Source organism: Mauremys reevesii, linkage group 8, assembly GCF_016161935.1.
Source record: "Mauremys reevesii isolate NIE-2019 linkage group 8, ASM1616193v1, whole genome shotgun sequence".
Classification (NCBI taxonomy): Eukaryota; Metazoa; Chordata; order Testudines; family Geoemydidae; genus Mauremys; species Mauremys reevesii.
This window is the reverse complement of record NC_052630.1, coordinates 79,932,754-79,959,945: the sequence shown is the minus strand read 5'-3', so window position 1 is coordinate 79,959,945 and position 27,192 is coordinate 79,932,754. Positions and strand designations below refer to the sequence as shown.

At 46.4% G+C, this 27,192-nt stretch overlaps 1 protein-coding gene and 1 long non-coding RNA gene across 2 annotated transcripts in view; both read left to right on the top strand.

Annotated features, from left to right (window-relative positions):
- The first annotated feature begins 9,303 nt into the window (after window positions 1–9,303).
- LOC120370547 lies at window positions 9,304–10,550 on the top strand. The gene is made up of 3 exons (XR_005583793.1): window positions 9,304–9,352; window positions 9,521–9,616; window positions 10,499–10,550. It is a non-coding gene; the product is annotated as an uncharacterized LOC120370547 (long non-coding RNA).
- Window positions 10,551–27,192, top strand: part of LOC120370546 (maestro heat-like repeat-containing protein family member 2B) — a 32,275-nt gene continuing 15,633 nt past the window's right edge. Inside the window, exons 1-3 of the mRNA XM_039485463.1 lie at window positions 10,551–10,603; window positions 24,763–24,886; window positions 26,668–26,780. Coding sequence (XP_039341397.1) covers window positions 26,676–26,780 — 105 coding nt within the window. The 5' untranslated portion in view covers window positions 10,551–10,603; window positions 24,763–24,886; window positions 26,668–26,675. The remainder of the gene's footprint in view (window positions 10,604–24,762; window positions 24,887–26,667; window positions 26,781–27,192) is intronic.

The window sequence follows — 27,192 nt, the reverse complement described above, 5'->3', positions numbered from 1 at the left end:
TTACATCAAGTTAGGATCAAGTCCAGAATCTTTTATTATGCAGGAAAAGTTTGTATTCCCATTAAACCCAGTCTTCTGATGTGCTGAACAGTTTTCTGAGATGCTAAGTACCCTCAGCTCCCATTAAAGTCAAAAGGAATTGGGAGTGCTCAGCATCTCACTCCTGGTGGGTTGACTGACCCTGAATAAAAATGCCAGCAGGGTACATAACATGATACTTTCTGTTGGTCCAACAAAGAACGTTGGCGTAGGTCCCATTTAGCCTTGAAAGCCCAGGCATGTTACAGCTTGGCAGAGCAGGGGTTTTCGAAGGACTGATTGCAAAGGAGATTCCTGGGACGACTCTTCTTGCTAACCTAGCTGACATTATTGTTTTGCCTCCTGCTTCATAGGAAACACAGAGAATTCCCTGGACCACGCGCGGTGGGAGCAGATGCTGCTTCAGGTACAAGATGGCTTTCAGCTGTATTGTCACAGCCCTCCCTCCCCCCTCCAAATGTATCAGCTGGGGAAAATATTAATGATAAACTATTCATTCTAAGCAGAGCTGGTCAAACCATTTCATTTGCAACTTTTGTTCAGTGAAAACTGGCCTTTTTTATTTTCATGGGACACTTTCAATATTTTTTTTTTTTACACAAAACAAAACAAAACCCAACCCAACTGGAAAATGTTCAGGTTTTTTTTTTTAACTGAAGTTGATTTTTTTGTGTGTTTTTTTCATTTGCTTTCCTGTTTGTCTCCTTCCCCCTGCCTCCACTCCCCCCCGCCCCGGCTTTTTCAGTCACAAAGTGGAAGAGGGGAGGAAAGGCCTGGGGACGAGGGATAAAGGGAAGGAAAGGGGGAAAACAAAGAGCTGAATAATGGTCATTTTTTATTTTGAAAAGCAAAATATTTTTGTTTCTTTCACTTTTCATGTGTGTGTTGAAAAATCAAGAAAACAAAAAACTCCCACTTGCTTTGTGAAATGGACTTACCATTGTTCAACCAGCGCTAGTTATAAATAACTCTGCGTTACCACTGGGAACAACACACAACATAACCAGAAAACCAGCATGCTCATGGTGCTAATGCACCACTGGGGGACATAGAAAGGATTCTTTTTTTCTCTTTGCCACTCAAAAGAAAATTTGCTGTGAGAAACCCCAAAAGGAAAAGAGACAAGACAGGGTTTGGTGACTGTATCTCAGGGAGAAGCCTTTCTGCTCAGAAAGAGCTCTTTGCAGCCTCGTGTAAATCCAGACAAGGAACACTTTGATGGCGAGTGCTGAAAATGAAAGGAAGGGACCTAGTGACAAATACGCCTCAGAAGGTTTGCAGTTCCATTTGGGGTTGGATTACACTCTGGAGTTCCCCATTCCAGATCCAGCCTCCTTTGAAATTCTTTGGGCTAAAAAATCAACTAAGATTAGGTTTTCTTGTGAGGTTTCTGAGATTTCCTGGCTGCTGTTCAAAATTAGGGCCTGAAACAGCAAAGTGCTGAAAGTTACTAACCTCTGGCTGACTTCAATGGGAGATGAGGGTGTGACTCCTGGTCCTTTGGGTGTCCACTGACTTAGGCTACAGGATTGGGGAGGGATAGCTCAGTGGTTTGAGCATGGCCTGCTAAACACAGGGTTGTGAGTTCAATCCTTGAGGGGGCCACTTAGGGGTCTGGGGCAAAAATTGGTCCTGCTAGTGAAGGCAGGGGGCTGGACTCAATGACCTTTCCAGGTCCCTTCCAGTTCTAGGAGATTGGTACATCTCCAATTATTACCTTGGATTCCCTGGATCTGATCTCTATATAATCAAAGGGTGTCATGTAAAGCCTTTACTGGATACCTGTGTCACACGGCTCATCATAAGCATTGCACAGTGATTGGATGGATAATATATAAGGTGCTATGGTTCTATACTGAAATTGATGCTTTTAAGGTCTGTGAGTTCGGGCTGGTCACCAGAAAGTGATAAACAAGTTTCTTTCAGGCAGGAGACGCTTATCTGCCTGTGAGTAATTATTCACAGTGGATGCTAATCAACAGAGGAAAATTCTAATCAAGTGATTGTGAAGTCTCCAGAGGAGATTTGATACAAGAAAAACAAGCAAACAATAGGGGGTACCCTGTTTTCAAATGAAGACAATGGATGCGTGGAACTATATCTGGAGGTCCAGAGGTATCTGGCCCCAGGTATCCTTCATCTATTGGACGAACTGACAGCTCCTTGTCTTATGAATGGAGGATGATCTTTGGTCTGGGTGTTTCATGCTGGGAGAGAGATTTGGGGGAGCTATCCTTTGTGAGACAGGGGAATATTTGGTTATCTAAGTTCAAGCTCTAGAAGTGTGTTAGGATTTTATTTTTACGTAACCATTTGTTTACATTAATTTTACTTGCTGCTTCTCAACTCTCTGATCTTTGTCAATTGAACTCTGCTTGTTTTCACTATAAATGTATGTGTGTGTGTGAAATGGAGCGGTGATGCTGAGGTGAAACTGATAAGGTGATGTGTAGCAAACCTATGAATTCTGTGAGTGTCCAGTGGAACAGGGGCTGGACATTGTGGGGCTGCAGAGAGGGCTCGGCGGTTGGACTGTACCGATTGCTTATCTGTAGAAGGAGAGTGGAACCTGGATGGGGTGAGAAGGGCGTGCTTGTGTTTCCTGTGGCTGGCTGAGTCAGGAGCTGACACCTGGCAGGCACAGAGAAGGCTTTCTCATGCTAAGGGCAGGGGTAGTGAGGTACCTCACAACCCTGGGGACCCTCAGGTGGCAGAATGGGTTCATAGCACTTCAGAGAAGGTGCCTGGTCCTTCGTAGTCCAGGGCCCTTTGCTCAAAGTTTACTAGACCCATCCTCCATCCACTATAAAATCACTCCTCAATGGTCAGATTTCTTGGCTCCATCTCATTCTCCAATTCACTGTTCATCTGGATTTGAGGACTGAGAGGAATCATCACACAAAGGTTAAAGAACAACAGCAGAGGAAATCTGGGTTGTCGATGTTTATAGTTCTCAATAGGGAAATAACCTTCCCATGACACCTGAATATTGGAAAGTTTACAAGAGAGAACAAGGAAGAAAAAAAAACACCAAACAAATACGCAAACAAACCCCCACAACAACCCCCAAATTCTTGCAATTAACCATCTGCTTTAACTCTCTTCTTTTACACTCAGTTCCTAAGAACATCTCTGGGGATGATAGATGACAGTGCCTGGAGCAGCCAGATAAGCCTTGAGTTGAACCAGCAGATGGCCAGCTATGCCAGCCCCTCCCTTGAGAAGGTTTGTTCTCTGTTAAGGCTTAGTTTCTAGTTAATTTTCCTTGAAATTCTGATTGGGGGGCTGCATAAGGCTTCTCTCAAGGCTTCATTACTTTATATTTTATTCTGCATATAAAATTTGTTTTTACTTGTTCCCTGCTCTCTTGCCCCCCTGCCCATCCAATATTTGCTTGGACAGGCTGCTTGTCTGTGCTGCATTGTTAGTTCTCTGGCTGGGCTAGATGATGGGATGTTTCTGCAGTATGAGTGCTTGGACTTGGCTATCTTGTTCTTTCCTGAGTGTTGCTGAGCTGGGTCTGTACTGACTGGCACGTTCTGTTACTGGTATCTCAATGCTGGTCTCTTTCTTTCAGAGTTTCCTGTATAAGGCACTAGGAACATCCTTAGCAGTTTGCCAGGACCTGGTCCATGTTAAATCCCAGCTTCATCAATTTTTGACAGCAACAGATTATATGGAAGCCCCTGAGAGACAGGTGAGGACCCTGTCCCTCTCCCCGCTTTACCAAGTAACCCCTGAATGCTCCCTGTGGGGCTCAGCTCTGAGCTGGCCTGGGACAGATGCTATTTTGCTTCATATCCTCTTCGTTGCTGTTTCACTCAGCCCCCGCTGCCCACGGGTCTGACGCCTGACTGGCGCTTTACACTCCTTCAGCTGAAAGGAATGGACTTGTGGGTTAGATCCTAACCAGTATTTTTATTGGGTGACAGGGAGTCATTTCCATCCTCGCACTCTCTGCTGAGAGCCACTTGGACCTCACCCTGAACGCACTTCAGGAGTTTGGGGCTGCAGTGAGCAAGGTTACGATTCCTGGGTTCATCAGCTGCCTGAAGGTAAAGGAGCCAGGGGGTTCTCTCCAACTTCCTCTCCCTCTATAGCAGGGGCAGCAGCCCCAGGGTAGTGTCTGCTCTGCTCAGCTTGCATTGTCCCCCAGTGTGTGCATTCTACGTGACGCCTGCAGTTAAGCAGAGAGGAGCACACTCTGGAGCTGGGGTTCTCTCAAATGATTTTTATCATCTCCTTCTTTGAGAGAGTAACAGATTTTTTAGACAAGGGAAATGCGGTGGATCTCATATATCTGGATTTCAGTAAGGCGTTTGATACGGTACCGCATGAAGAATTACTGGTTAAATTGGAAAAGATGGAGATCGAAGTGAAAATCCAGAGGTGGATAAGGAGCTGGTTAAAGGGGAGACTGCAGAGGGTAGTATTGAAGGGGGAACTGTCCGGTTGGAGGGGGGTTACCAGTGGAGTTCCTCAAGGCTCGGTTTTGGGTCCGATTTTATTCAATCTATTTATTGCTGACCTGGGAACCAAGAGTAGGAGTGGGCTGATAAAGTTTGCGGATGACACCAAGTTGGGGGGTATTGTCAATTCGGAAGAGGATCGGGATATTCTCCAGGGAGATTTGGATGACCTTGTAAACTGGAGTATTAGTAACAGGATGAAATTCAATAGTGAGAAGTGTAAGGTTATGCATTTAGGGATGTCTAACAAGAACTTTAGTTATAAGCTGGGGACGCACCAGTTGGAAGTAACGGAGGAGGAGAAGGACCTAGGAGTCCTGGTTGATCGCAAGATGACTATGAGTAGGCAATGTGATGTGGCGTTAACAAAGCTAATGCGGTCTTGGGTTGCATTAGGCGAGGTATTTCTAGTAGGGATAAGGAGGTGCTAGTCCCGTTATATAAGGCGCTGGTGAGACCTCATTTGGAGTATTGTGTGCAGTTTTGGTCTCCCATGTTTAAGAAGGATGAATTCAAACTAGAACAGGTACAAAGAAGGGCCACTAGAATGATCCGAGGAATGGAAGGCCTTTCGTATGAAAGGAGACTTGAGGAGCTCGGTTTGTTTTCCTTAACCAAAAGAAGGATGAGAGGAGATATGATTACACTCTTTAAATATATCAGAGGATAAATACCAGGGAAGGAGAAGAATTATTTCAGCTCAGTGCTAATGTGGACACGAGGACGAACGGATATAAACTGTCAGTCAGGAAATTCAGGCTTGAAATTAGACGAAGGTTCCTAACCATCAGGGAGTGCAATACTGGAACAGTCTACCGAGGGAAACAGTGGGGCGAAGGACCTCCACGACTTTAAGATTAAGCTAGATAAGTTTATGGAGGGGATGGTATGATAGGATAACGGGCTTAGTCAATAGGTCAATTATGTGCCTGGTATGATGTAACCTTTTCCAGAGGGTTTGGCTGGAGAGTCTTGCCCGCATGCTCGGGGTTCAGCTGACCGCCATATTTGGGGTCGGGAAGGAATTTTCCTCCAGGGAAGATTGGCTATGGCCCTGGAGGTTTTTCGCCTTCCTCCAAAGCATGGGGCAGGGTTCACTTGCTAAGGAGTGGGTGGATCGGCTTATGTGGCCTGCATCTTGCAGGAGGTCAGACTAGATGATCATAATGGTCCCTTCTGATCTTGAATTCTATGATTCTATGATTCTATGTCTCATGGCTTGAGCGCCCCTCCCATGCACAATGTGTGGGAACTACCTCAGTTGCTTGCATGGAAAAGCATTTAAGGTATTTTTAGCATTTTTTTAATCCCAGTTAGTAGCTGGAAATGAGGAGGTGTTGCAAGCAACATGTGGCCAACCAACCTGCTTTAGATAGACCACCAGTGGTCTACGAATGACAATTATGGAACCTGTGATTTAGAGCAGTGGTTCTCAACCTGTCCAGATTAGTGTACCCCTTTCAGGAGTCTGATTTGTCTTGTGTACCCCAAATTTCACCTCCCTTAAAAACTACTTGCTTACAAAATCAGGCATAAAATTATTAAAAAGTGTCATAGCACATTATTACTGAAAATTGCTTATTTTCTCATTTTTACCATATAATTATAAAATAAATCAACTGGAATATAAATATTGTACTTGCATTCTTTGTAGTCTGCTGTAAAACTAGGCAAATAGCTAGATGAGTTGATAAACCCCCTGGAAGACCTCTGCAGACCCTCAGGGGTACACAAGTAGCTCTGGTTGAAAACCACTGATCTAAAGGCTAGAGCAGGAGACTAGGCCTCTGGGCTTCCACTGCTGGCTCTGCCATTTACTCACTGTGCAGCCTTAGGCAAGACATTTAGCGCCTGATCTTGTACCCGCCAGTGTCAATGACTAAGCTCCCGTGTACTTCACTGCTGTAGGTTCAGCATTTTAGGCTCTCTGTGTCAGAGTTACCTAGTGGGAATGATGGAGATACTAATATCTCCACGCCTCACAGTTATTATATTGCTTAAATACTTTTTGCAAGTGGTTTGAGATCTTTGGCTGAAAAGAGCTTTGCAAGTGCAAGCTGCTATTGCTGCTGTGAGGAATTCCTCGGTCAGCAGCAGATCAGAATTCCAAAGCAAAAGGCATCAGAGGAACTTTCTGATTGTCTAGGACTACCACCATGGGAGAAGAGGCCAGACTCGCAGCACCCTGATGCTGACCTACAGCAGCGTGGCTGTCCATGCTCCAAAAGAACAGCTTCTCTCCCGAGTAGAGGCAGACATCACAAAGAACATCCTTCTCCATTACAGAGCCAGTTGTCAGGTAAGAGTTTTTGCGTGATAAGTGTCACATAACTCAAATTTAAACCTGTAATGGATGGAGCGTGAGCTGTCACATGTTGTATCATTTTTGTTGCTCTTCTTTGTATTCTCTCTAGTTTTTCTATATTCTTCTGAAATTCTGTAGACCCCAGCTACACAGTAATTCAGATGCAGTGACACTCAGAGTGTTATTCTGAATAGCCTAACTCCTCTCATATGGATGTGTATCTAGCTCTATCTTTTGCTACCCAAGAGAGACTAGTGCTAGCCTGTATTTATTTCATTTGCTCACTACTTCCCTTACCTCTTATCTGTCGTCTTGTTTGTCTGTGTGCTTTATTTCTGTTCCCCAGGTGCCTGACTGCTGGTCCTGACTCTCATCTCAATGCAACCTCTCCACGTCACTTTGCCATTCAGTACTGCCTTGTCTAACTGAGACTCTCACTTAGGCATTGCCAAAAACAGTTGAACCAAACTGAGATCTTCCAGTAGTTCACAAATGCAAATACTACAGAGGATGGCCCCTGATATTGACCTCTGCAAAACACCCTCTCTGGATACCTTTCCTGCCTTTTGGAAGATTTAACAATAGTGATTTCTCTCTGCTCCATATTCACCAGCCAGGACATTTTGAGGATGTGTGTTATGTGGGACTATCTACATTGCTAATAGCTGTTTTGCATTTCATTTTTCAGGTGCTGGGCATCACTGTTGCGAACAAGGTACATTCTAAATAATCTGCCCTCAGCTCTTGCATTTTCTGTACACAAGTTGCTTGTTTAAATTGCACAGAGCTTGGTTTCCTTGCTACATCAAGCAGGAGTCCTGGCTGCTCTGGTGTAAGTAGGCCTGGATTTATTTGATGAACCTGGGTTTTCTCTTCTTCTGAGGTGGGTGCAGAGCCAGAGTCCACTACCTTCTGGGGTCTGGGGACACCTCTCTCCTCTCCCGAGGCTAGATTTAATTCCTGATCTTTATCTTCTGGACTCTGGTTCTTCTCTCAGATTCTCATCCACATTCTCTTGTTTCTCCTTCTGGATTATGTAGGACATGAACCTAAAATTAACCCTCATCCAGAATGTCATGGAGATTAGCTGTGCCATCTTGGAGACCAGAGACTCCCAAGAGTTTGAATTCTCATACAAACTGGAGCTCCTTGGCTACATGTTGGTGAGTGATTAGGAGCTTTGAGGACTGAAGTACAAGAGAGTTTGTTGTAATGTAATGAGACTGGTTTTCTGGGGAGATGATATTTTATCCATTGGCTGTGACTGTACTACTGCAGTCTCATGAGCTACCTGCATAGCACCCAGAATGCTGGGTCCACTCTGATCTTGGCAGGGATGCTGACATATATTGTGGGCTGTAACTGGAAGGAATAGCTTGTGTCTTGTGAGTTCTCTTTCTGTCCTCTGTATAGCCTGCAGATGGCCCTACGGCCCATTTCTGAGGCAGAGAGCCTGCTGGGCACGGTGTCTGTTTATTCCAGGTCTGGCATATGGCCCTGTTTCAGGGTGTGAGAGGAAGGCCTCTCTGCCTTTCAAATCCATTTCCCATTTTTGATGTCCCCATTCATGCATTTCAGGACTTCATTAAAATGGAACCACTGGATTCCCTGACATCTCCAGTTCGCTACCAGGCAGTTCTTGCCATTGGACACCTGAGGTAGGCTATTTTCCGCCATATTTCCTGGCACTGTGATGCCTTCTTATTTGTTAATTCATGAAAGTCAGGTTGGGAGCAGTCTAATGCCTGCAGGGTTTGGCTCACCAGGGCCGCCCGGGGGGAGCAAATGGGGCAATTTGCCCCAGGTCCCGGGCCCTGCAGGGGCCCCCATGAGAGTTTTTTCAGGGCCCCTGGAGTGGGGTCCTTCACTCCGGGGGCCCTGGAAAACTCTCACGGGGTCCCAGTCTTCGGCAGCAATTCGGCGGCGGGGGGAACTTCCGCCCCGGGACCCACCGCCGAAGTGCTGGGCCTTCAGCGGCAATTCCCCGTCGCCGAAGACCCCAGGCCCCCTGAATCCTCTGGGTGGCCCTGTGGCTCACATGCTGCTCACCAGCAGGACTTCAGTTCTTAAGGATTTGAATGTGTCCATTTGGGGGTTTGTGCTCGAAAGACACAAGATTGGAGGTTGTGGGGCATGCAGTACAATGGAGCAGAGTTCAGATGGGGAGGGAGGTGTCTGGCTAGCTGGCAGGGGGGAGGAAGCTTGTGGGTTTCTCTAAAAGGAGATTTGAAGTTTTAGCTTTACTTCTAGAGGAGCCAATACTTAATAGAGGTGCAAAGTGAAGGGTTGTTTGCACTTGGGGTTCTAGATTGGGACAATCTGTAGTCATTGGACCCATTTCTTTTACTTGGAGGTGGTACTGAGTCTAATACATGACTTTTCTCTCCATCTTTCTTCTGCCAGCAAGCTCAAACCATCTCTGACCATGGAGGAAAACCGTGAGCTCCTTGGTCAGTGCTTCAAAAGTTTATTTCCCCTTCCTCCCTTGGAGAAGATGAAAGAGGAAGACGGGACAGCAAAGGATGCTCTGCATATACAAGTACGTGACAACAATTCTCCTCCGGCACCATCCACTGTATTTCTGCCCAGCAGGCACTGGGTGATGGCAGTCACACATGGCCTCCCTGGCAAAGTTATGGTTAGCTTTCCCCAGCCCACACACACAAATGATCTGTGCTGAGCCTCACTCCTTCTTTTCTGGTTTCAGTCACTCTACGTGAGGTCCTTGGCAGCCCTTGGCAAACTAGTGGAGACTTTGCTGGAGGAAGAACCAACCGCAGACTGGTTCCAGGAAATGTTTGAAGTGAGTAGATCATTGAACCGTGGTGCAGATTGTTCCTTGTGTTACAGCAGGGAAGAGTCAGAGATTTAGGGGGTCAAGCTTCAGTTGTGGAGGAATTTTCCACAATGGAGTGAATTTTAGGGAGAAAGCACCAAATTCTTCTTGGGATAAGCGGGCATGTGCCCCACTGAAATCCACGGAAGCTATGCCATTTTATGCCAGGGCTGGATTGGGACCAGGTTCTTACAGTGTCCTTGACACTACTTGGAGCGGCAAGAAAATCACCACTGCAGTAGCCAAATCCAAGAGAACCAGTGGAAACTGATCACTTCTTCTAAGAGGAATTCATGAATATTGAGTTAAGCCCTGTGTATGGAAACTCATTCAGAGGAAACTTCCTGTTCCTCAGACATGAACAGAATATCGTGAAGAGCTGAGGGGTGGGGAGTTTGATGCACGTTCAGTATAAAAGTGAAGTTATAAAAGGAGCTGGGCTGGGGGGACTTCTCTGCTCTTATTCAAATTAATAAAAAGAAATGCTCCTCTCTGTCATTTTGCCACTCAGTGTGGGAGAAGTTGCCCAGGAAATAGACCACAGAAGCAGACATCAAACAGCATGCAATGTGCTAGACAGCTCCCATCAGACAGTCTACAGCAGACATCACATACACGGGCCCAGATTCATCTCTCATGTAACTCCTTTGGCTTCAATCACCAGAGGTGAATCTGGCCCCTGGGACTTGTATATCTAAGGGGCTCTTCCATTAGACATGTGATTCCTTTGCTACATGGAGGTCAGATGCTTTGGAGAGGGATTTTAGTGACAATTAAACCTGTTTAAGAGGAACTTTTGGGAAGGATTTTCTGGTACTAACTCTGTCCATTCCCCTGCTCTGCCAACAGCTCCTAAGGACATGGTTCAGTTCGGGGAAGGAGTGGGAGAGAGAACGGGCCTTGCAGGCCAGCACCCAGCTGCTGACTGCCTATCGAGAGACAGTTCACAGCACAGTGAGTATAGCCGTACTCTTCCTTGAGCTGACTTCCCTGCTTACGTCAGATCTGACACTCAACGCAAATGCATGAAAAACTCTTCCAGGACAGCAGCTGGGATCTCAAGGTGACTAACATCCCTCTGCTTCCGTGAGTGAGAGGTTTATACAACAATGCTGTGACCACACTGCGGGCAGACTGCAAGAAGTAGAGGGAGACAACCGCCAAACTGATGGCTTATTCTATCATTAGATTCACCAAGTCAACAACAAAAGAGCTTCCACCGTAGTTAACAAGATGCCAAACACGGTCCCCTTTTTGGCATTCCAGACCTTGGCTCCCATCTAAACATCTCTGTCTTGGAAGAGGGGGGAGGGATAGCTCAGTGGTTTGAGCAGTGGCCTGCTAAACCCCAGGTTGTGAGTTCAGTATTTGAGGGGGCCATTTAGGGAACTGGGGTAAAAATCTGTCTGGGGATTGGTCCTGCTTTGAGCCAGGGGTTGGACTAGATACCTCCTGCGGTCCTTTCCAACCCTGATATTCTATGTCCAATATAGTGAGGGGTTACTGGAAACCTGATTCACCATATGTGGGGTTCACTGATCATAAAGGCCCAGATGCTTATCCCCAGGTCAATGTGAATCTCAGGTCTTCCCCAAATATCACGCTGTCAGCCAATCCTTAACTAAATCTAAGATTTATTGTTAAAAGAAAGAAGAGTTACAAATGGTTAAAAGATCAATATCCAGACAAGTGACTTTCCATGTTCATAGTTCAGGATCACAACAGTGATGGAATAAACTGCTGGTTTGTAAAAGTCTCTCTGGAATCATCCCAACAGATCAGAATCCAAAGGCAGCTTAGATGTAAAGTCTGTTAGTTTTTCCAGGCATTTTCCAGGTTCTTCCAAATGATTATTTGGAAGATCTCTGTCCTATAAACACTGTCCCTGTTCAACATTTAAGCAGTCTAGAGATGATAGGATCAGGCCCGAGCCTTCTCTTGTCTAGCTATTCTACCACGCTGACAAGCCAACCTCACAGACATTGTCACAGAAGGCCCTTCCCACAATGCGGATGGCCTGTTGTACTTCTTTGAAGATAATCTTCTATTTCCTGTGCATACCCAGTAAACTAGTTACATTCATTCACATAAGGTCTTCCATTATGGAACTAATAGAGCATGAAGATAATGTAGAATAGCAGCCCAGAGCCCTCGACTCCCGGCCGCGGCTGGGATTTAAGGCTCTGGGCTCCCCCCGCAGGCTGCAGGCAGCCCCTCCCCTCTGATTCCCGTGCTGGGATTTAAAGGCTCTTGGGCTGCAGGCATGGACCTTGTAGGATTTGCACTAATGCATTTTATGCCAATGTTGGCGGTTGAACACAGTGGACCTCCCGCAGGCATGTTTTGTTATAGCACTTTGGTAGCTATAGGAACAGCCCAATCCTGGCACTAAAAGATTAAGAGATGATAGTACAATAACTTGTGAATTTTAAATGAGATCAAAACGAGTTGCTGTCACCATTTCTTCCTGGTGTGTTCTTGCATGGAAGTCTATCCAGTGTGGAAACCTCCCCTGGACATTCGCTTCATGTTGTTTTCATTTGTGCTGTGGTAACAGTGAATGAGAAGAAGCAGACATGGAAGAGTGGCACTGGTCAGAGGTCTAACCAAGCCGCACACCTACTTTCTCATTTATTGTTCTGGTTGGATCACTACCCATGCTGGGTTTGAACATACAGTCCATATGTTCAAAGCCTCCTACGTGGATCTGTGCATTATTGTGTGAAAAGTTTTTCTCAGTCTTTTGACTTTATCCAACCAGAATCTCATATTCAGCTCGAATTGTTTGCTGAATGTTGAGTCTCTAAAGTGCAGTTCCAGTCAGGAAAGTGACTCTGTAAAAATAGAGAATGGCAGCGTCTTTTACTGATTCTATTTCTCTTTCAGTGGCTTCTATGTCACACTTGCTCAAAACCATTTTTTTAACTTTCAGCACTGTAAGTTCATCTAGGGATCTCAGAATCAAGCCCAAGTGTGTTCTCCTTCATGTATCCTCACCAGGCAGTTTTGTCAGTGAGGCATGAAGCAGACTAGAATATAGCTCACTGTCGCACAGCTGTGTTGGTTCTACAGTAAAAATGTCAGTACATGAAGCAAATGATGACTCTGAAGACCCAAGGAGAGTACCGGTGGGCCATTTTACAGAGCCATTTTTCTGAGCACAGTCCTGTTGCAAACCTTAACTATGAACACTTGTTAGTCTTTGTAGCAATGTGCAGTGCTGCAGACATAGCAGAGTGAACACAGGGATAGCTACAATGACCAAGAAAGCTCTTAGGAAAGATTGGATTTGCAAGGCAGTGTACAGACCTTTCCTCTCTTCCCTTGTGCTCAGTTAGATTTACTAGATTAATTTGCAAATAATCCAGTTAACTTTGTTTAAAAATGTGAACTGCATCTTGAACGACAGTCAAATTACATTGCATACATTGAGAGATTCAGTCTCAAGACATCCCTAGGTTTACCACGCTGTGAGCAGCATTGCATTGAGACCTTTGAAAAGGAATTAAGAAATCAATCTCTTTCTCCACATCAGTATGATCCCGAGCTTTCGTCACGGCAGTTTGGGGTTGAGCTCTCCCGACTGACCAATGAGGAGCGAGCGGTGCCACTGGTGGTGGAGAAGCTCATAAACTACATTGAAATGCATGGATTGTACACCGAGGGCATTTACAGGAAGTCAGGCTCAACCAGTAAGATAAAGGAGCTCCGACAGGGTCTTGATACAGGTAAGATGAAAAAGAGAGAGTCTCAGAGGAGGAGCAAAAGGGACAGCCGAGAACCTCTGTGAACAGGGAATTCATGTCATCTAAAGGAGGCCAGAGCAAAGGAACCGTTTTCCCTTCCCCCACCGTAGACTCTGGCTTTTGGTACCATGAAACTACAGACACTTCTCTAATACCAGCCTTCACCAAAAGTCTGCACTGTGTTAGAGCCCTCCTGTCTTGTGGAACTGTTTAATTCTTCCTTGTTTTATTCCTCCTCTTGTGCACAAGTGTGCAAAAAAGAAATTGGGAGAAAAAGCTACATTAGCCAGGCTTCATATTTATCAACATCACCTAGACTTCCAAAGTGCTTTACAAACTCTCTCTAAAGACTTTCACCCCTGGAAAACTGGCTCCTTTCACTACAAGAATTTTAACATGGTCATATTAAAAAAGCAGGTGCCAAGGTTGTGCACTGTGTGATCTGAGGTTGCTACAGTATTGATACCTGTTTTTCTATGCAGTGTTGTTGTAGCTCTGCTCACTGTAGAAGAGCCTGAGACATAAGCCCTTGTATCAGAGGCCTGAGGGCTGGGCTAAAGTAGCGGTCAAAACTTTGCTGATATAAAACAAAATCAGGCTGTGAGCTAGAGGCAGGCCCTTCTCACAGAATCTGGCAAGAACAGGGCTGATATTGCAGAAACACACGTTGCTGAGTGCTAAGCACAAAACACACACACACAGACACATTCCAGAAGGGTGGTACCAGAACACCCCATACCAAGAATGGTACAAACACATTCCCCAAAGATAACAGGAACACACTGACCCTGACTAAAGATATGGTCAGGATGACAATATGATGGATAGAAATGTACAAGGTGGTGGGTTGTGATATCAGAGGATGTCAACTATCAGAGGAACAATATGTAACTTGTTTGTATCTGTGTATAAAAATGTATCTCGGGGGCAGTGTCTTTATCTAGCCTAGGAAGGAACGGAAAGTCCCGCCGTTTGCTGAGCTGGTCCATTGTTATGGGTATACATGTATTAGTGCAGGATACTAGTACTGTGCTTCATCAAAATAAGCCTGGCTGGGTGCCTTCATGCCTTAATGGATCTTGTGGTCATTGGGCGGTTCGCTCGAGGTCTGCCATGTCAGTTGTCTGTGCCAGGCTGGGGTGGCACACAGAGGGAACACACACGGGCAGCCGAACATCTGACCACACCCATGATAGTAGAGAGACGGTGAGTGAGGTAATAGCTTCTGTTGGACTGACGTCTGTTGGCAAGAGACAAGCTATCGAGCTACACAGAGCTCTTCCTCAGGACCTCTCTCACCCACAGAAGTTGGTCCAACAGCAGTGGTTAGGTAATAGCCAGTGCTAGTACTGACATGAAAACACTGGCTTGTTTACTGGATCAAAACTGATCATTTGCTTTTTCTTTGGTTTCTTTTCCACTCCCTCCCCTCACTTGCCTCGGTGAACAGATATTGACAATGTGAATCTAGATGACTACAATATTCATGTCATTGCCAGTGTGTTCAAACAGTGGCTGAGAGATTTGCCCAATCCCCTCATGACCTTCGAACTCTACGAGGAATTTCTGCGAGCTATGGGTAAGGAAGGTCCATACAAATCCTATACAATCACACACAAAACCCAAGACAGGGAAGGTACAATTAGCTGCAGGTACCAAACCCAGTTTCTGCTTGCCCAGAACAAGCAGTCTTTTTTTACTTTAGTTTTATCATCACCATTGTCATGACAAGCAGCAAGCAAGTAGATTGTGTGCTTGTACAATTGTACAAGCGCCAATTGTATGGAGTGTTTGAATCCAAAAAGTCATTTTGGTGATCTGTCATCTTTTATGACGTAACTGGCAAGACAGTGCTGGAGCCTCTCCCATCTGCCTCCCTCTTAGAGCCTTTTCCCACTGCCGGGGTCTTTCCTGCAACAGGGAAAGACTCCATCGGGGGTGATGACACTGCTAAAAATAGACAATGTAGGTGGGAGGAATGACTTTGGCATTTAGAAAGCCACGTAGGTGATGCTTAATTTGTGCCAAGGCTTGCCAGGGCTGAGCTCCGGCACATCTGCTCCAGCAGCTCTCTGCTGTTGAAGTCTTTCCTTGCAGCCTCCTTCTGCCAGAGCCTTTCACTGACGTGTAGGTAGGCATTGCAATGTGGACACAGCCTGCTTTTCACTGTGCCATGTAGCCACAGACAGCACTGTGACACAAACTAATCCCTTACACTGTTATAGTAGTCAAAGCCTTTGCTGTTCAGAGCCCTGGTACCACTGGGCTTGCTGTGTGAAAGTTTAAAAAAAAAAAAAAAAAAACCTTGAGCCCCGGCACCTCTTTCGTTACAAATTAAGCAGTGTGTGTAGGGTATATCCCCACAGCCTTCATGCATGTCTTTACTCACCTAAGCAGTGCCTCACCATCTACATTGCTATTTCTGCCCGTGCTAGAGTGGTATGTAGCATATGATTTTGATGGTGAGCAGAGCAGAGTGTGCAGCATAGACGTGCCCCAGGAGACATTGTTATTATTCAGCTCCCAGCTCTTTTGGAATCTGTTTAAAAGAAATCAGTGTCTTATGCTCATGTTTTTTGCATAGGATACTGCTACCCGAGGGACCTGCAAAGGGGGCCTGCTTGTATAGGCAGGGAGAGGAGGGAGTTGTCATCCCTGTCTCTGTGCACTAGCCTCCTGCACAGCTCCCCTGTACTGGGCCATTCACACTACCTTCACAAGTAAAGATGGCAGAAGACACCATGGGGAAGTTGCCTGTAATATGTGTAACTGTGTGTGCTCTCTCCAGGCCTGCAGGAGAGGAAGGAGACCATCCGAGGCGTGTACTCTGTCATTGATCAGCTCTCTCGCACCCACCTCAGTACCCTGGAACGCCTCATCTTTCACCTTGTGAGGTAATGGCACACCACAGCGTGGGATCATCATACTGCAGCCACTCTTTCTGTTCTCCTTCCTCACTAGGGGCCTGATTCTGATACACTTACTCCCCATGAGTACCACCGTACTCCATGAGTAGTTCCACTGGAACAAGGTACTGTTCTCCGTGAGTAAGAGTACCTGAACACGGGCCTATGTGATCCAAGTACTTTTGTCGGGAAAAAGGGGAGTGAAACTTCGCAAGGGAGTGCTTTAAATTCTGAAATGGCTTTAACGCTCTGGACCCAAGGGCTCTTTTTCCAGACAATGCTCTCATTGACAGCTAATGCCAATAATGTTCTTCTTTTTATATATAAGTTCCCTTTCGTAATAGCAACAAATGTTTCAGACTTGCTGAGAAGACAACCACTGTGGGTCTCAGCTGGTTACAAACACATGGTTCCATGCCATAGACAGGGGTGAGCTGCAGCCGGTTCGCACCGGATCGCGCGAACCGGTTGTTAAATTTAGAAGCCCTTTTAGAACCGGTTGTTCCCAGTGGGACAAACTGGTTCTAAAAGGGCATTTAAATTTAACAAGCGCTCCCTGCTGCCCGGCCCCAGCTCACCTCAGCTCTGCCTCCACCCCCTGCCATGAATGCTCCTTCTTGCTTCTCCTCCCACCCTGCTTCCCGCGAATCAGCTGTTAGCGCGGAAAGCCTGGGAAGGCTGAGAAGCAAGCAGGCTTCCCCGGTCCAGGAAGACGACGCTGAGGTAGGAAACCAGGAGGGGCCGTGTGCTCCCGCCGGTCTCCAGCCCCGTCCCCGACCACGGCCCCCCCTGTCCCCGGGTCCCCGCCCGGCCCCGACCCTCCCCGGCCACCCAGTCCGGCCGGCACCCCTCCGCCCGGCTCCCCGCCCGGCTCGCCGCAACCTCCCGGCCACCCGTCCCGCCGCGCCCTCCCCCGCCGGCCCACATTCCTCCCGGCTGCCCGGCGCGGGCTCGGCGCCCTGCCCGGCCCGCTCCTCGGCCCGGCTCCGGCTCCAGCAGCGCGCCTGCCCTCTCCCGCCGCTCGGGCTCCGGCTCGGGCTCCGGCTCCAGCAGCGGTGCCCTGGCCGGCCCCGCGACCCTCCCTGACCGCTGCAGCCCGGCTCCGGGCACGGGGGCAGGAATCACGACCGATACTTACCCAGATGCTGGGGTCCGGGCGCAGTGGCGGCCTTGGCTGCCTGGCTCCGGGCTCTGGCAGCACGGTAAGGGGGCCGGGAGGGGGTGTTGGAGAGAGGGCTGGGGAGTTCGGGGGTCGGGGGGGAGTGGATAGGGGTTGGGAGGTGTTAGAGGGTAGGGAACAGGGAGGGGGGGTGGACGGGGCAGGGGTCCCTGGGTGGGGGAGGCATGATTCCTCCTGGGGTGAGGAGGGAACCGGTTGTTATGATTTTGGCAGCTCATCACTAGCCATAGACCTAACCCACTGAGGAGTGCAGTAAGATTGCAGTGGATCACAGTACTGCCATGTGTTGCACCCTTTAGTTTGAACATTGAGGATCTAGGGATCATGTGTGATGCTTTTGCATGAGCTTAGACAATATCTAGTTCAGGCTATAGTCACTGTTACAATCTGCGAAGTTTCCTGCCATCTACATGCATTTAGACACATCTGTGCTCTGTTTCTAAGGCATAGCTTAATGATGGCTAAGTGAGTTGCTTGCTACTGTAATAAATATGCACTGTATCTATTCCTTTTTGGAAAATAGGTTAAGTAGGTCAAAACAAAAGATTTCCTAAAGAGTGTCATGGCATGTTGCGTGGTTCACTCAGTATCCATTGTCTTACCTTTTTGCCCTTGTCTGGTATAATATTTACATCCTGTTGGTCTAGTTCTTTACCAGATACAACAAATTGAAGCTCTTCACTTCAAAGCTATATAATATTGTGGAAAATCTTCCCCTGGCAATGACCTCCAGATCTCATGTGCATATACAGCCCTCCTCTCCCTGCCCTGCTCTGAATTTGTATTTTGTCCTCTTTCTGTTTCTCTACAGGGGTATTTCCTGCCAGTGTTATGTGAATTGGAGCTACCTTTAACCCTTGCTGCTTTGTTGTTTATTGTTTAGGATTGCCCTGCAGGAAGAGACCAATCGAATGTCAGCTAATGCCCTGGCCATTGTGTTTGCTCCCTGTATTCTCCGCTGTCCTGACACAACTGACCCACTGCAGAGCGTTCAGGACATCAGTAAAACAACCACGTAAGAATATAGCATTACAACTTCCAGAGTAAATCCTGTAATGAGGTCATGTCAGGACAGTCAAATGATCACTGAGTAATGCACTTTAATGTGCTGTAGAATGACAGCTACAAACACATCACTGGTTTGCAAATGAATTGCCTTAATGAAATACTGTCTATTCTATCAGTAACTAGCAGCTGCTAAAGTTAAACCTTTTAAAATCTGCAGGATTGGATAACCTGCACCCAGGAGTTTTTAAAGAACGGGACAGTGAGCTCTCTCCGCCATTGATGTTGATATTTAACAAATCCTGGAGTAATGGGGAAGTTCCAGAGGCCTGTACAAAAAGCTAATGTGCCAGTATCTAAAAAGGATTAACAGGATGATCTGGGTAACTACAGGCCAGTTAGCTCAATATCAGTCTCAGGCAAAATCATGGGAAAGCTGACGTGGAAGGTAATCAGTAAAGAATTGAAGGATGGCAGTGTAATTAGTGCCAGTCAACACAGTTTTTTATGGAAAATAGGTCTTGTCAAAATTGATTGGATGCCAGGTTTGGTTGGCAGAGGTAACCACGTTGACATCGTTGACTTAGATTCCAGTCGGGTCATCCTGATTAAAAAATTAACACTATACAGATTCAGTGCAGCAAATATTAAATGGATTGAAAATTGGCTAATTGATATCTCCAAAGTAATTGTAAATAGGTAATCATCATCCAGTGGATGGGAAGGGTTTGTAATGAAACCCCTCGGGGATGTTTTTGACTTCAACTGGAATTTTAAGAATAAACATGTTAGATTGTGAGAAGCTCAGATAATAGGGCACTGGGGGTTAGATAAGTACCTAGGATGGATAGTGGATGCAGGAATCATTTGATGAAATTCTATTCAGGAGACCAGACTACATGAACCTGCCTGGCCTTCAAATCTCTCCTAGAAGCAATTCTTCTGCCTACAGATGTGAAAATTACTTTGAATCACTCTTCTAAAGGTTCCTTATAAGAAGAAGTCTCTAAAGGTTCCTTGTAAGAAGAAGTCTCTTTGTAACTTGACTTATATACGCCGCCTTGTATCATTACTGCTCTAAAAGGATTTCTTCCAGAAAACAATACTGATGGTATTAAACAAAATATCTGCCCCAGACACCTAATCACTGTCATTGCCCTGCGACTGCCTGTCCAGCTTGGATGCAAACAAGCACAAGTGTGTGTGTCTACAAATAGATATAGCTAGATAGCGCAGCATATCTGAAATGGCCATTCTTTCAGCCTTTCATTTGAACACGCTGTGCTTTCCTAACCTTGGTGGGTATTTGCCTTTCCAGGGGAAGGACCTGTTTCCCTGATGGAGCCCTTGGGGAGCCCTCCCTTTAGTCCTCTAGTTTAGCTCCCCTGCCTACTACCATTTGGGGCATTTCAACCACACTGTTCGTTTCCAGCCCACGAAGCAAGAGAATTGGCGCAGCACTTAGGCGACATGGCCAGCTCAAACACAGCCAGAGTTTTATCCTCCCGTTTTACCACTTTCTTTTTTCCTTTTTGCAGCTGTGTGGAGTTGATTGTCGTAGAGCAGATGAATAAATACAGGGCTCATCTCAAGGACATCAACAGCCTGGAGTTTGCTGAGAACAAAGCAAAAAGCAGGCCGTCTTTGATCCGCAGATCAATGGTAAGATTCGGATGGAGGGTGGGAGGGGGTTGAGCTGGTAGTATGTTCTGTTCCTGTGTCAGGAAAAAATGGAGCAGACTTTTCCTTTGTTTTAGGAGGACAAGTTTCTCCAGCCATGTCATTGATCATAACTTCCTTTTATACATAAAATTCAAAGGAGAACCTCGTGTCCATGTAGCTATTGTGTATTTGCATAGTTTATTCAGTGTGTCTGTTGTAACTGAGAAGAATGTGCATGGTACTAAATTGAAAATCAGAGAATAATTTGGTACTGATAAGCCAGCCCCGTCCTTTCCTCTCCTTTTCACTCAGACTAATCTCCCCTAATCTTCTCCTGCCTATTACAGTCTCCCTAGCCTCTTACACCTCCCAAAGCATCATATCCAGGGCCAACAGAGAGACTGAACCTCAGCCCTGCACTTGGCTCCTTGCGTTTCCTGAGCCACACATTTATACCAAAAAAAAGCCCAAAGGAGATGGGAATGGTGCCTGTCAAGAGTTCTAAAGGAAAGTGCCACAGAAACGTGGTCTCTGGATTTCACAGGCTCATTTGTACATTTTGGGGATATATTTCGCAAATTTGGACTAATTTATCCTGTGTTAATCAACTCTTTGCAGGCTCTGTTTATGACCTCCTCACTCCTGCACTCAAGTCCCCTAATCCCACAGTGGCCTGCTGTCTGGTACTGCCCACTGTGTTAAAACCCTTCACTTGTTTTCCTCCTACATAACTTCAGGGGGAATCTGGGGTGAAGCTGCCCTTAACCAAGCCCTTGCTTTGACTCTCTGTGTGCAAGTCACTTCATTAGTACTGCCTTCAGCAGCGAGGACTGAACTGAGCTGCCTATAAAGGGTCACTTTCTTTTCCTCCACTGCCTTTCTGGGAGTTTGGAATACCAGCTCATTTAGCTTTCACACACCCAACTGGGTAGATGAATGAGAGGCAGATGGGCACAGGTGGTGATGCTTTATCTTCAGAATTGAGGTGATATGATGCCCCGATGGTAGTTGAGCCTCTCCTGGAGGCTAACCTTGGAACAGCATTGGCCCCAACCATAGAGCAGGATGCTCTGCTGCTAGAGAATATCATAGAATCATGGAAATGTAGGGCTGGATGGACCTTCAAGAAGTCATCTCCCCACGCTGAGGCAGGACCAAGTAAACCTAAACCATCCCTGACCAATGTTTGTCCAAACTGGTTCTTAAGAACCCCCAATTTCAGGGATTCCACAACCTCCCTAGCTAACCTGTGCCAGTGCTTAACCATCCTTAAAGTTGGAAAGTTTTTCTAATATCTTACCTCAATCTCCCTTGCTGCTGAATAAGGCCTGGGCTACACTAGTGGGGGGGTGGGGGTTTGAACTAAGATACACAACTGCAGCTAAGCTATTCGCGTAGCTGAAGTCGAAGTATCTTAGTTCGACTTATCTGGCCATCCTCACGGCGGCAAGTCGACTGGTACGGCTCCCCTGTCGGCACCGCTTACTCCTCCTGCCGAGGTGGAGTATGGGTGTCGATTAGCAGATCGATTTATCGCATCCAGACGAGACGCAATAAATCAATGCGCTATACATCGAACACTACCCGCCGATGCGGTGGGTAGTATAGACATACCCTAAGCCAATAACTTCTTGTCCAAGCCCCAGTTGACATGGAGAACAGTTGATCACCATCTCATTATAACAACCAAGACTGTTATCTTCCCTCTCAGCCTTCTCTTCTGAAGACTAAACATGTCCAACCTTTCGTCACAGGTCATGTTTTCTAAACCTCTTACCATTTTTCTAGCTCCCTGGAATCTCTCCAATTTGTCCATATGTTTCCTAAAGTGTGGTCCCCAGAACTGGACACAATACTTCAGATGAGGCCTCACCAGTGATGAGTAGATTGGAATAGTCACTTCCCATGTCTTAGAAATGACAAACACAACAAAATGCCCCAATCTGACATCCAGCTCAAAAGAGAAGGGGGGAATAAAAAAGAGTCTGCAAAATCCCATCTGGGTCTGCTCACTCTATCCCCAAAATACATGATGAGCAGCAGAAAGTGCAGTGTGTAGGGAAAGGTGCTGGGGTTGTGATTGGGGCACCAGATTCTGTAGATTCAGGAATCATTAAGTGGGACAAAGCAGTATCTGAAGTTCTAGCAGTACAATTTGTATTGACATGAATGAGATTTGGACAGCTCAAAGCCTGTGCAGCTAGGGCCAGCTCTAGCTTTTTTGCTGCCCCAAGCACAAAAAAAAAAAAAAGGGGTGGCTGGACTGCCGAAGCAAAAACAAAAAAAAACCCAAAAAACCAGCAGCCGCAGGGAGCGTGTGGAGGGTGGTCAAGGCGGCTCGCAGGGGGGTGAATGGTGGCGCCCACCCCCTGTAGGCAGCCAGGCGCTGCAGCCCGCTCGCAGCCGGGCGAGACGGGCTCCCTCCTCCGGCCTTGGGGTGCCTCTCCTGGGGGCTGCAGGAGGTGCTGGCTCAGCCACTCCTTTAAAGGCGGCTCAGCCGGGCCGGGCTCAGAGCGGCATGGGAGGCGGAGGCCGGTGCAGGCAGCGGGGAGTGGCACGTCCCGGGGAGCCCGGCAGCACGGTGAGCGGCGGGGATCGCTAGTTCCTGCCCCCCACCCCCACCCCCGGGCCGGGGTCCGTGCCCCGGCTGGGCTGGGACTGGCAGAGCGTGGGGAGCCAGCCGGGGGCTCCAGAGCTGCTGACCGGGCTGCCAAAACAAACAAACAAAACCACGGCAAGGTGGCCGGAATTGCCCCGCCCCAAGATTAGCCAGAATTCTGCCCCTTACAATGTGCCATCCCAGGCATGTGCTTTCTCGTCTGGTGCCTGGAGCCGGCCCTGTTACTGCCTTATTATCGATCTGCTTCCTAATGGTTCCTAACATGTTGTTAGCGTTTTTGACGGCATGTGGAGCAGATGCTTTCAGAGAACTGTACACAATGACTCTGAGGTCTCTTTGAGTGATAACAGCTAATTTAGACCCCGTCCGTTTGTATGTACAATTGGGATTATATTTTCCAATGTGCGTTACCCAGTTCAGTACAGGAATCAGAGGCACAATGTTACCAGACGTGCCCGTTACTTTGGGGAGGCTCATTAATTAGGGTTACTCTTCTGTGGGGGAAGGGAGGGGTGGGGCAGTTCTGTAATTTTATTAATGTGCTGCTTATGTCACTTGTGTGTTCTACTCCTTCCTTCTACAAGTCCCCTCCCAATGGAGCTCTCCTGCAGGACCTAGGTTCCCCAGGGCTAATAACTAGAACTAGACAAACATGCGCACACACTAGCAGAGCAAGTCAATCAGCACTCCCCAGCTGATCCCCCTCATATGTCCCTGTGTTCAGTGGGCTGGGTTAAACAGCACTGTCAAGCTGGTACCCTCATGCGCCCCTGGTCTCAACAGGCTGGGTTCAGCAGCACTTTCCACTGCTCCCCGCACCCACTTATGTGCCCCAAGTTTAACACATTCCTATCACACTTTCACATTACAATTGTACTGGTAGTAACCCATTTGATGAGCAAACCCCACAGTATTTTGGGGCACTACAGGGATCTTTAGCTTAGGTACAAGAAGTGTTGCTGCAGAGTAAATGGGGGAAGCTAAAAACACAAAAATCTCAAATTGATAGAGAGAGAGAGAGAAGCAACCAGCTGACCCATAACAGTTATTGATTGAATCATAGTGATAACCACACCAGGAGGGCTAAACAAACATAGCAGCTACATTTTAAAGGTTAATACCTGAGGTAGGAAAGAAAACAGAGAGAGAGATGGATCTAACCCACTCCATGAGGCTTGAACTGGTCGGGGTTCCCAGGTGATGGTGGTAGCTCAGGGTCCTGAGTGCTGGAGACAGGCAGAGCCCCCAGCACGATCAGTCAGGAGGTGGAATCCCAGTGGAACTGATGCAGAGTTTGGGTCTATACATCAGAGTTTGGGGAGTTTGTAGAGAAAATACAGTGGTTGAAGGGAGAACACTAGATTTGTTTATGGGTAAACTGATGGCTCAAGGGTTTTCTTTAGGCTAGACAATAGGAGCTGATCATTCTTGGCTATGGGTGTTGTTTTCTTCCGGGGAGCTCACAAGGCAACTAGGCTGCTTCAGTATTTTGGGATATGAGTCAAAGATTTATTACTAGAATTGGTCTGATAATTGCTGAGCTGAGTGTGTGCAGGTGTAGGTTCATTAGCATCTGGAGCAGGGATTCCCATGATTCAATGCGTCCCTGCTTTCTGGTCCCAGAGTTCAGTGCGGTTCTCTGTTCTTCATTCTTTATGCTAATCCCTATTCCATCTTTCATGCAGTTGAGGCATGCAGAGTTGTCTCTGTTCTTCATTCTGTATGCAAATGGAGATGTCTTAATCTTGTCACCCTTGTCAGGAGGCGTCTAGGTATGTCTCCCCAAACCCTTCATTGTTCTCTGCAAGCCTTTTCTCTGATCGGTTTTGGTTCAAACAGAGATGGGAATTGGGGGTGTCCTTCATGAGTCACACAAGCTAGATACTGTGCCCTGGTTCCCCAAAAACACAGAGCTGACTGGTATCAACAATAAAGATGGCAAGTGAAGTCTAGTACAGCTGGAGAACGTTCATTCTTCATTCTTTTTTAATTAGACTCAGGAAACTTTTCATCAGTTTGGATCTCTGATTGGAGCAATAGCACCATACAGCTGTGATTCACTGGCCACGTCTCGTCAGTGGGTGTTTGACTGTATCAGCTGCCTTCTCTGTATACAAGGTGAGGAGACCATTAGCAGGTATAAGTAATTCTTCCCCATTAGCAGGTATAAGTAATTCTTCACCTTCTTTCACTGTTGTAATGTCCATTTTTTTGCCTCTCTAGTTCTTTCTGTCCTGTCTGTTGGCACTTAGATAACAGAGTGGTGGGCATCCTGTAAATAGCTCATTAGAAGAGACGATTATGATGTGTAAAGAGTGTGGCACACTTCTGGGAACTGTACAAATAATAAATGGTCTGCACCAGGTAGATAACTGCTCAGTTCCTTAAAGCTTCTCTACACAGGGACACTAAGGAGAGTTAATCCAAATGAACTAAAGGTGTAAATTTTAAAGTGTCATTAAACACGTGTGGATGCTCTGATTCTGAATGAAAATGGCCCTTCTTAATTTTAGTGAATTACATGAATTAAACTAACCTGAAAAAGGCCCCTTTAATTCTAAATAAGTGTGTCCCCAGAGGTGTTTAATGAAGTTTAACTAATGCAGTTTGAAAATGAATTTGGATTAGCTTTCTTGACTATCTCCATGTAGACAAGCCCTTGGTACTAAACATTTTCATTCTCTTTACCCTGCCACTGGCTGTATTGGAGGGGTTTCCTGGACTAATTCTTTAAACAAAAAGTTCTTGCAGCAGCCCTCTGTCATGAGCATTCAAAGCTATTGGAGTAAGTGTAGGCCATTTTCCCATTTGTGAAAGAGTGGGACAGGGGTAGGCAATCTATGGCACGGGTACCGAAGGCGGCACGTGAGCTGATTTTCAGTGGCACTCACACTGCCCAGGTTCTGGCCACCAGTCCGGTGGGCTCCGCATTTTAATTTAATTTTAAATGAAGCTTCTGAAACATTTAAAAAGCCTTATTTACTTTACATATAACAATAGTTTAGTTATATATTATAGACTTATAGAAAGAGACCTTCTCAAAACATTAAATTGTCTTACTGGCACGCGAAACCTTAAATTCGAGTGAATAAATGAAGACTCGGCACAGCACTTCTGAAAGGTTGCCGACCCCTGGAGTAGGATATTCTTTTCACCTAATGGTTAGATGTAAAGGGATAAAGCTTGGTTATCATTTAAGGCCATTTCCAATTAGAGCGACCAGAGAGCAAATGTGAAACATCAGGACAGGGGGTAGGGGTAATATGAGTCTATATAAGAAAAAAGACCCCAAAATCGGGACTGACCCTATAAAATCGGGACATCTGGTCACCCTATTTCTAATTATTATTAATCAGTCCTAAAAACCAGTGTTGGTGATTCAGAAACAGAATAAGGGACTCCAGTCTTTGAGCGTACAACATAGAAATCCCAGCATTGTTTAGAAGTGACGGATGAGCCTGGGTTTCCTGCCGAAGGTTTTGTCCAGCCCCATCTCGTTTACAACGAGAGTTTGGTGGAGGGATTCACTTTTACATTGGAACCCCTCACATCTACCTCCATGAGTTGTACTTGAATGTGAGATTAGATGTAAATAGTGAGAGCAGAGAGGCTACTGAAACCAGACACCCCCAGAAAGCTGCTCCAAGCTGAATACGGTGCTTGTTCAATCCTGTATCAGTCACAATAACATACCACTACTGTTAACTTTCAGACATTTAGGGTGTAATCCCGACTCCATTATAGTCAACAGGAGTTTTGCCGTTGACTTTGATGGGGCCAAGATTTTACACTATGCTGATAACAGCCTAGCACATGGATCCTCCTGTATGAATATCCATGCAGTAGAGGTTCAGTTTCATTAGTCGTTACAGTACTTTTTTTCCTTTTCTCCACTCCAGGCCAGCCCATGAACCTGGGGTCAGTGGAAGAGGAGCTGAGATGTCTCCATGAAGAACTAACAGCAGCTCCGGACCCTGAAGCTCTGTTTCAGGCATCTTCCAAAATGGCCAGGGTAACTGACTCAAAAAACTTGTGCGGATGTTCTAGTGACCAGGCACCCTTCATTTTACATTTATGCTTTCATGATGCCTTTCCGTACTTGGAGCGAGCTGTGGGCGAGGGGCATTCGTTGCTAGTAACCAGCAAGATGCTTTTCATAGATGTGTGCTATGAATGCCATGTAAAATCCAGATTCCACAGAATGTTGCATGTCCATGAAAATGCACACGCAGATGCGCACACATGTACCTATCCAGCTATCCATGAGAAAAAACTGTATTAGTGGAACATCAAGCTGAGAACCCATCCAGTCTTCATTCTGTCACCTTGTGGGTTTGCCTTAGCCTGTATTTGTGTGCATGCCTCTCTTGACTTCATTGTATATATTGTAAAAAGATGCAGTGTATCTAAGAGAATACGAACTG